This window comes from Amblyraja radiata, chromosome 22 (assembly GCF_010909765.2).
Source record: "Amblyraja radiata isolate CabotCenter1 chromosome 22, sAmbRad1.1.pri, whole genome shotgun sequence".
Classification (NCBI taxonomy): Eukaryota; Metazoa; Chordata; class Chondrichthyes; order Rajiformes; family Rajidae; genus Amblyraja; species Amblyraja radiata.
This window is the reverse complement of record NC_045977.1, coordinates 21285906-21296590: the sequence shown is the minus strand read 5'-3', so window position 1 is coordinate 21296590 and position 10685 is coordinate 21285906. Positions and strand designations below refer to the sequence as shown.

Sequence of the window (10685 nt, the reverse complement as noted above, 5' to 3'; positions counted from 1 at the left end):
AGAAGCCTGATAATAGAGGGGAAGATGCTGTTCCCGAGTCTGGTGGTGCGCGCTTTCAAGCTTCTATACCTTCTGGCTGACGGGAGCGGGGAGAAAGAAGACCAGGATGGAACAAGTCTATGATTATGTTGGCTGGTTTCCCCTTTTCCCAGGGGGGAAATGTCAAAGACTGGTGGGGATAACCGTCAGGTGAAAGGGATCGTGTAAGTTTTTCTTTGAAATGCAGTCACAGGTGTGTACATGTGCCCAGATAGTTTGAATATTCCTTGACTATTTAACTTTAATTTGTGTTTGCATGTCTTCGAAAACAATCATGGAGAGAAAAACACAATCGACCAAGCCGTAGAATTTTTTTTAAGTGGTGATGATCTTTATTATTTTGTGAATTTGGTGTCTCGAGGCACTTTCCACAACGAAGACATCAAACAATAAATATTAATTAACGTCCACAGAAAATGTTCTGGTAAAAAGTTTCAACAAAGGAAACGACATTTCGACATTTATTAATGCCATTCAACTGTATCAAAATGTATAAATAAAAATGTGCTTGCTATGTGAGATGTTAATAAAAGTGTTGGAACTGCTCGATACCGAGAGAGTGGCCTTCTCTTTAAGTTTGTTTAGCCATTATCTTGAACTCTGCAAAGCAAGAGAAAGATTCAGAATGAACACATATGGAAAAAGGGCAACACTGTCAATAAAATTTACGCTTCAAATCTTAATGCCTGCATTTGTTATCACCCCCATCATTGGTTCAACTTGAAATAAGACCATTGTATTAACTAAATGAAGAAAAGGGGATATTTCAAGGACCACGGGGCACAGATTTAAAAATAAGGGCAGCACGGTGGCAGAGCAGGTAGGGCTGCTGCCTAGCAATGCCAGAGACCCGAGTTTGTACGTTCTCCCTGTGAGCGCGTGGGTTTCCTCCGGGTGCTCTGGTTTCCTCCTACATTTCAAGGATGTGCGGGTTTGTATGTTAATTATGTTCTGTAAGTTACCCTTTGTGTGTAGGGATCAGTTGCAAAAGTGGGGTAACATTGAACTAGAGTGAACGGGTGATGAATGGTTGGCATGGACTCAAAGTGCTTGTTTATCTGCTGCATCTCTAAAATCTAAAACTAATATTAAAATTAAATTCAATCCAAAAAGATACGGACAATACGAGGAAAAAATTGTTACTCAGGGATTTCACGGTGGAAACTAAATGCCTTCCAATGATTTAATGGGATAGGCATTTGAGAAAGAATAATTAGTAGAGATATGGGAAAAGGGGGAATGGGATAAAGGAAATTGTTTCACAAGAAGCCACATAGAATCAATGGCTGAAAACCTTCTGTGAATAACCATTCTCTGACCCTATGATCGTCTTGGTATAAGATCTTAGAATGTTATCGCAGGGGAGGAGACTATTTCGCCAATCACCTCCATGCTAGCTGGGAAAGTGGCCAGTCAATCTGATCCCATTGCCTAGCTGTGGTTCATCAGTTCTGGTCTTGTATGGGGAACACTGTTCCTCAATATAGTCCTGTTCTCTGTAAAACTGGGTCATTCCCAGGATTTGGCTGATGGTCCATGCTTGGGGTCAGGGCACTGGGGGGGGTGTTGTGGGAGGGGTGGGAATTACAATTGGATTCAATGGGCCGGCCCTCAGTGGAGTGAAGCCACATGTTCTCATGCGTGGTGGTAACTGTACACGCCAGGGAATGATGTGACACGCAACCGAGTTATACAATTATAGAGAAACATGGATAGGTGATGTTTTAGCTTGGGACCCTTTTTCAGACTGGTTATAGTTGGGGGGGGGGGGGGGGGAGAAAGACCTTTTGGGTCAGGCCCCTTCTTCAGACCATGTTTTGTTTAGTTTATCATCACATGTGCCGAGTTACAGTGAAAATATTTTTATCACGTGGTATCCAGTCAGCGGAAAAACTACATGATTACAATTGAGTCGTCCACAGATCAGGATAAAGGGAATAATGTTTAGTGCCAGATTAAGCCCAGTAAAGTCTGATGAAAGATGGTCCAAGGGTCTCCAATGAGGTAGAGGTAGATGGTTGGTCAGGATCGCTCTCTAGTTGTCGATAGGGATGGTTCAGTTACCTGATACTACTCCCCTCTACTACAATCGGTCTGAAAAACAGTTCCGACCCGAAACATCACCTATCTATGTTCTCCAGTGATTCTTGCTGTTCGACCCACTGAATTACTCCAGCTGTTTGTGTATTAAATAAGATCTCCCTAGGCTATCCAATACTGGCCACCAAAAGGATTGCAAAAATATTTAACTCACCATCAACCCCGATCTTGCCATCATGATCACTATCTCCAGCAGCAAGAAAATCATTCGTCTCCTTCTCATTCAGAGTACGGGCACCGGCAGAGAAACATTTCAGGAAGTCTCTAAAAACAAGAGAAGGAAGCAAATCAATCAATGACATTGATGAGAGACACAAAATGTTGAAGTAACTCAGCGACTCAGGCAACGTCTTTGAGGAAAGGAATAGGTGATGTTTCTGATCGGACAGAGTGGGGGGGAAAGGAAATTGAGAGATATAGATGGTACATAGAAAAAAATGAATGGAAAATATGCAGTAAACAACAATGATGAAGGAAAGGTGGAGCCCACAATGGTACATTGTTGGCCGTGGGAAAGATGATAACAAGTTATAGAGACAGTGAAACTCGATAGGACAACAGTAAAACTGGTGGGACGATAACCAGGGTGAGGGAGGGATGGAGAGAGAGGAGAAGCAAGGGTTACTTGAAGTTGGGGAAATCAATATTCATACCGCTGGGTTGTAAGCTGCCCAAGCAAAATGAGCTAACACTCTCCGCGGTTGAGAAGAATATAAGATGATTGCATGCAAGCAAACAAAATTCTGACCAAGTGAGTCAGTCTGTGAAATGTGCAGTTGTTGGGCACAAGACAAACTGTGGGCTGTTTAGGAATGAGATGGTGAAGTTTCTGTACTCATTGGAGTTGGAATCTGGGGATACTTGGTGGTAGAGTGTCGGGAGATAGCATGCTGAAAGCATTCGGATACTCAGTCACAGGGATGTCACTCCTGAACACTAAGAGATATGGAGAAATTGAGATTGGGTGTGAAAATTATTGTGCTACAAAATCTTATTCAAAGGTGGTGCCGACTGCTGGTCATGTGTTCCTTATGGTATTGGGAGTGATTATTAATAACAAAGTTGGTTGCATATTACCGTATATTAATACATTGTATTAATTTAAGGGCAGCACATTAGAGCAGCTGTTGGAGCTGCTGCCTCTCAGCACCAGAGACCTGGGTACATTCCTGACCTTGGGTGCTGTCTGTACAGAGTTTGCACGTTCTCTCTCCCGGTGCCCCGGTTTCCCCCTACATCCCAAAGACGAGCGGGTTAATTGGCCCTCTGTATGGGGAGTGGATAAGGTGGTAGGATAAAATAGAACTAGTGTGAACAGGTGATTGATGGCCGGCATGGTCTCAGTGGTCTGAAGGGCTTGTCTCCATGCTGTATTTCCAAACTAACCATTAATGGGGGTACAGTGGTATTGAAGTAAAGAGTTAGTCATGATCATATTGAATGGCAGCACAGTTTCAAAGGACCAAATGGCCTGCTCTTACTTTTTATACATGATTTAAAGCAGATCACATTCAGGAGGGTAAACACAATCAGCACCATATATGTCAACACTTCATTCACATAGATCATGCATCTTGCACCTACTTCGTCTTCTCTCTAACATAGTGTGGGCGGGATACTATAGAGGCAGTAGATGCTAGAATCTAGGGTCAAGGGCTGGAGAGACACGGTGGGTCAGGCAGCGTCTGTGGAGGGAAGATCGGAAGAAGTGTCCTGACCCTGAAATGTCATTTGCCCATTTTCCCTCCTCAGATGCTGCCTGAACCACCGGGTTTCTCCAACACGGTGTATGTGATACTCTTATGAGCACGGTTACTGCCTAATGGACTGAATGGCCTAATTCTGCTCCTATGTTTAAAGGTCTTATGGTCTACTGTCCAGTGATGAAACTGTAACTATACCCAGGGTCTCAGGTTTAGTGAAAGCCTGTGGCAATACATGGGACAAGCAGGCAACAATCACAACTATGGAATGTACATTCACAAAGAATATCAATGACATTTGGTCTCCAGTTGACCTTAAACGGATGCAAATGTTATTTCCAATAAAACAGTAACTGTTTGTGTTCAGTTTTGATCACCATGTTATAGGAGAGATGTTGTCAAGCTGGAAAGGCAGCAGAGAAGATTGACGAGGATGTTGCCAGGACTCCAGGGCCTGAGCTATAGGGAGAGGTTATTCCTTGAAGCGCAGGGAGATGAGGGCTAATCTTATAGAGGTGTATAAGATCATGAGAGGAATAGATAGGCTAAATGTAGTCTTTTGCCCAGAGTAGGAGAATCAGGAACCAGAGGATACAAGTTTAAGGTGAGGGGGAAAAGATTTAAAAGGAACCTGAGGGGTAACTTTTTGACACAAATGGGTATATGGAGCAAGCTGCCAGGAGAGATAGTTGAGCCAGGTATACGTCTCAGAGACATTTGGACAGGCACATGGATAGAACAGGTTTAGAGGGATAGAGGGCCAGTGTATCTCTCTAACAGGTTTAGAGGGATACACTAGTCCAAACACCTGCAGGTGGGACTAGTGTAGATGGGGCATGTTGGACGGCGTGGGCAAGTTGGGCCGAGGGGCCTGTTTCCACGCTGTATCACTCTATATCTATCCCAGTCTATTTTGCAGTCACTTTTATCAACCTCCTCATATCTTCAAAGGAGTACAGAGGCACAGATCATGTGCCAAATATCGATCGACTCTAATTTAAATTTTTTTTTTTAAAGCACAAAGTGCTGCAGGGACAAAGCGGGCCAGGCAGTATCTGTGGAGAGAATGGACAGACGACGTTTCGGGTTGAGAATCCCCGCCTGTCCCGTTCCCTCCACAGATGCTGCCTGACCCGCTGAGTTCCTCCAGCACTTTGTGCGATTTGCTCGAGATTCTAGCAACTGCCGTTCCTTGTGTCTCGGTTTCAATTTCCCGTGTGCTTGTACAGCCAAAAGACAAAGTTTATCTCCCCTCGACCCGACCCCTGATCCGTTGGTTTTGAATTCAGGGGAAGATTTCGGGAAAGAAAAAATATTGCAAGTCAACGTTAAGGCATGAAGTGCAGTGGAAGAAAGTGTGGGCGCTTACTTTAGTTCATCCACCTCAATGTATCCACTCTTATCTCCGTCCAAGACGCCGAAGATTGTGGCAAGTTCGGCGTCAGTCTTCTTACTGAGGCCACTGGTTGCGAAAAAGGTCTTGTGGTGGAAACCAGCTGTTAATGGAGATCGAGAGGGGGAAAGATTGAAGCAACCGGCCGAGGCGCAGGTATTCTGGTGTGGCTACACCAACTTTGATCACGCTTCCATACACCTCCATTCTCCCCCTCCCCACCTCCCACATTCCCCTTCTTCCATCTCCCCTTTCCCCTCTCCCCTTTCCCCACCGCCTTCCCTTCTCCCATCTCCCTTCCCTCACCCCTTCCATCTCCTCCTCCCCTCTCGCAACTCCCCCACCTCCATTCCCCCTCCCCATACCTCCCCCTCTCCCCAAGTCCAATCCTCTTCCCTCTCTCCACACCCTCCCCTCTCTTTCACCGCCCCCTCACTTCTCCCCCTCCCCGCACCCTCCTTTCCCTCCCGTCCCCAGACCTCCTCACCCCCACACCATCCTAATCTCCCCACCCCAGACCCCCTCCCCTCTCCTTCCCAATGCCGTCCCCTCTCTCCACACCTTCCTCCCAACCCTCACCTCTCTTTCACCCTCCCTTCCCCTCTCCTCTCCCCACTTTCATCTCCCCCTCCCCATTCCGCCCTCCCGTTCCTTTCACCCTCTCGATACCTTCTCTCGATAATCTCAGCTCAACTGCATCCAATTGCAGACCCACACCCCACCCTAGTTCCACTCCCTCCACTTGCTCCTGAAGGCCAACTAGTACTATACAAGCCAATACTTGCACAGTGCTACAAGTACTATACTGTACTATTTTATTCTATACAAGAATAAAACAATTCTATTATTTCTACTATTTTTATTGTTACTATTATTAATATTGCTACTATCATTTATTATTTTTGTTATTATTATTACTACAATTTTTTCTATACAAATACTATTTTATACTGGGAACACTTGAAGACTGTGACCCCACCACCCCTCTACTCCAGCGGGCACCCATAAACACCCCCCGGAGAACTGAAGCTGCGATTAGTACACTGCCAAATGCTTAAAAATATACTTCACCAGCGCACTGTTCCAGGGCTTTGGTGATGTCGGCGGGGTTAAGCAAGGCGGTGATCTTGGAAGACATGGTGAAGCTAGAAAATAATAATGAACAAAGAAAATGATGAATCACTCAGAGTCGCATCTTCATCAATCCCTAAGCATTTTTTTCCTTTTAAACTCTAGGTCTTCAAACCAAATGTCCCGACATTGAGAGGCAACAGCTTAGTATCTCCACGCGGAGAGGATCTCGCTGTCTCGTCTTCTCTCCCTTCTGGGGCAACAGTGGACCTTGAGGTCCTCCAGGAACCGAACCCCCTTCCTCGCAAGCCAGGCGGTCCAACTTTTTAAAGTTCCAATCGGCCGTGCAAGCTATCTTCCATCGCTCCAGAGAGTCCAGGGTTTTTTTTTAAAAGGGGAAAAATAAGTTGGGTATCTGGCGTTCCAAGTTTGGTCGAAGAGCGGACGAGCTTGCCAAAGACTAGGACTTCTACTCCGGCGCTGAAGGTTGCTGGAAGAATTGATCCCGTTTTGAAAAAAAATATCAGAAAGTAGAGTGAGAGGTCTGGAGTAACTCACCTGCTTTCTTGTTCTTCTCCTTTTGCAAAGACCGATCGGCAGGTGTAAGGGAACAGTGCCGCCCTGATGTGAGCGATTCTTTATATATGCTCCATTCTGCACAGCGTTTGCAAAATTCAAATCTCAGCGTCATCGCGTCTCCTTCAACATGGAGAGGGGATCAGTGTCAAATGAACCTACCAGCTAATCATTTTCTACATCTATTTTTATCCGTGCAGAATTTATATTTAATAACAATCAATAACTTGCTATGCTGCCCAGAAGCCTCAGAGGGAAGGTTTTATCAAATTCCAAACGATGCCATAAAAATGGTCCAAATCTTTTGCATGTTTGAAAAAAAATGATACTTTAGCTAGATAGTGCTCAGCTAGATAATGCCTTATATATTGCCCCACACACTTCTTATACTTGAGGTTAGGATACCGTTCAGTTGGAAGAAACACACACTGCCTTGCTCTCCAATAATTCACTGGGTTTTGCTGCATTACACGGGGCCTTTAACTCCTCAAGTCAATGCTGAATCTTTGAAGGTTGATAGGAGATTTGACAGAGGTTAAACTTTTTCCCAGGGTGGAAATATCAAAGACTAGAGGGCATGGCTTTACTATGAAAGAGGCAACGTTTAATGGAGGTTTGTGAGGGCAGGTTTGATAGAGGTTTATAAAATGTTGAGAGGCATAGAAAAGGCGTAGTATCAGAACCTTTTTTCCCAGGATGGAAATGTCAAAGACTAGAGGATATAGGTTTAAAATGAAGGGGCCACATTTTATTGGAGATGTGTGGGGCAGGTATTTTTGCACAGAGAGTGGTAGATGTCTGGAACCGCTGCCAGAGGTGGTGGTGGAGGCTGATCCAATAATGGCATTGGATGAGGCTTTTAGATTGGCACACAGATATGCAGGGAACAGAGGAGTCTGGATCATGTGCAAGCAGATGAGATGCATCTTGTTTGGCACAGACATTGTCTGCAAGCTGAATAGCCTATTTCTGTCTTGTACTGTACTATTCTATGTTCTATGAATGATACATAAAATGTTTAATATTCAGATTAGGGGTGGGTGAAGTGAGAATTTCCACACCGTGTAAATGGTTAAACTTTTACAACATTCTGTTACTGAATCGTATTTCTTTACGACAGTGAAAAAGGCCATTTGGCCCATCATAGCCATGCTTTCCCACAAAACAATCCCATTCTGCCAAATAGTTTTGCATTTAATCTGCTCTTCTCTGTGCCTCTATCAACACCCCCCCCCCCCCCTAGATTTGACCATGTATCTACATTTTCTAGGTTTACACATAGCCTTTTCATCCCTGGTCATTCTCTCTTCTCCCCATGCCCATTGGGAAGAGATACAAAAGCTTACAAAAGATACAAAAGCACATACAGTACCACTAAACTCAGGAACAGTTCTTCCTCTCTCTTCTCAGACTTATGAACGGTCCTCCCATACGTTAGGAAGTAGTCCTGATCTTCCGACCAACCTCACTGTGGACGCTGCACTTTTTCTCTGAAACTGTATCGCTATGATGCTGCAAAACTATATTCTCCACTGTGGTATTTTTGCCTTGCTCTACCTGTTGTACTTGTGTTTTGCTTGATTGTACTCATGTGTTGTATTATCTGGTTTAACTGGGTAACTTGCAAACAAAAACTTTTCACTGTATCTCGGCACACATGATAATAATAGTTGAGTTTAGTTTAGTTTGGAGATACAGCATGGAAACTGGCCTTTTGGCCATGCTAACTAACGATTACTAGTTCTATTCTACACACGAGGGACAAATTACAGAATTGGAATTGCCAATTAACCTGCAAACTCCACCTGTCTATTGGATGTGCGAGGAAACCAGAGCACCCGGAGAAAACCCATGCGATCACATGGAGAATGTACAAACTCTGTACAGGCAGCACCAGAGGTCAGGATCAAACCCGGGTCTCTAGCACTGTAAGGCAGCAACTCTACCGCTGCACCACTGTGCTGTCCAAAATCAATACTAAGTCAGTACCAAACCAACACCAACACCAGTGGCAAGTTTACCAACCAACCTGCACATCTTTGGGATGTAGTAGGAAATGAGAGCACCCAGGGGAAACACAGGGAGAACGTGCAAACTCCACATGGACAGTTTTGGAGGCCAGGATTGAACTGGGGTCGCGGGAGCTGAGATGGACTGTGCCATCCATATTGTACCAGAATTGAGTTTCCTACTTTTTAATTTGAGTTTGTGTATCATTGAGGTGGATTAGTTTCCAAGTGCATTACTCTCCAATCATTCATTAGATGATGCTGCATTAAATGGGGCTTTTGGCCCATCTAGGCCATGCTGGCTCTTTGACAAAAGCACTTCCCTGTCCTTGCCCTGTTGGCATGCTATCTTGTCCTCATCAAATATTTATCCTTTTAGGATAAAGAGTTGCAGTGTCATACAGCACGGAAACAGCTCCTTTACCCCAACTTGTCCATGCCACCAAGACGCCAACCAGTTGCCCATATTTGGCCCATACCCCTTTCCTGTCCATGAACCTGTCCAAATGTCTTTTAAACATTGTAATTGTACGAGCCTCTACCACTTCCTCAGGCAGCTCATTCCAGATACCGACCACCCTTCTGAATTTTACTGCATCCTTTCTAGCTGAATTACCTCCTGGGCAACACAATGGCACAGCTGGTAGAGTCACTATCTCACAGCATCAGAGACCTAGGTTCCATCCTGACCTTAGGTGCAGTCTGTGTAGAGTTTGCACGTTCTCCCTGTTACCACGTGGGTTTCCTCCTGGTGATCCGGTTTCCTCTCGCATCCCAAAGATGTACAGGTTTGTAGATTAATTGGCCCTCTGTAAATTGCCCCTGTTGTACAGGGAGCAGATGAGAAAGTGAGATAACATCGAAGTAGTGTGAACAGGTTTTCGACGGTCAGTGTGGACTCGTTGAGCTGACGGGCCTGTTTCCATGCTGCATCTCTAAAACTAAACTAAGCATCTTCCTGTAGTATGATGACCATAGCATCACACAAAGTGCGGTCTTACCTGTGCTTTGTACAGTGGCATGTATACCACTTCAGTTCCTGATGTCAATAACTAACTCCTTTGTCTTGCTGACATTGAGGGAGAGGTTGACAGAGCGAGCAACACTGGAAATTGGAGGAGAGCACCTCATATTCCGCTTGGGGAGTCTGCATCCTGCGGGCATGAACATTGAATTCTACCAATTTTGTTAGCCCTTGCTGTCTCCTCCCATCCCACGGGCTCCTCCTCCTCCTCCTTTTTCCTTTCTTCTCCCCGCCACCCCCCCATCAGCCTGAAGAAGAGTTTCGGCCCGAAACGTTGACTATTTCCTTCGCTCCATAGATGCTGCTGCACCCACTGAGTTTCTCCAGCATTTTTGTGTACCTTTGAGGGAGAGGTTGATGTCTTGACACCATGTTATTAAGCTTTGTACCTACTTCCTGTACTCCATTTCATAATTGTTTGAGATCTGGCCCATGATGGTGATGCCACCTGCAAACTTGTAAATGGAGTTACAGCAGAATTTAGCTGTACAGTCATGAGTTTCATAATTAAAAGGCCTAATTCCAAGTTATAGATGGAGTTAGAGCAATAGAATCATAGTTATACAAGTTATACAACACTGAAACAGGCTTCTTGACTCACATTGTCCATCCTGAGCTAGTCACATTTACCCACATTTGACCCACATCCCTCTAAACCTTTTCTATCCATATATCTGTTCAAATGCCGTTTAAATGTTGTGTATAATACCAGCCTCTACCACGTCCTCCTGCAGCTTATTCCATGTACCCATCATGTTGAAAAAGATGCC

General features: G+C 44.8%; 1 protein-coding gene across 1 annotated transcript; it reads right to left on the bottom strand.

Annotated features, from left to right (window-relative positions):
• Window positions 1-348: 348 nt before the first annotated feature.
• LOC116985679 (parvalbumin alpha-like) lies at window positions 349-6993 on the bottom strand. Its single transcript, XM_033040562.1, has 5 exons — window positions 6865-6993; window positions 6307-6380; window positions 5212-5338; window positions 2294-2403; window positions 349-639 (listed from the first exon to the last, which is right to left on the bottom strand). Exons 2-5 carry the CDS (start codon window positions 6371-6373, stop codon window positions 611-613), a joined length of 333 nt encoding a protein of 110 aa, XP_032896453.1. The 5' UTR covers window positions 6374-6380; window positions 6865-6993; the 3' UTR covers window positions 349-610.
• Window positions 6994-10685: the final 3692 nt, after the last annotated feature.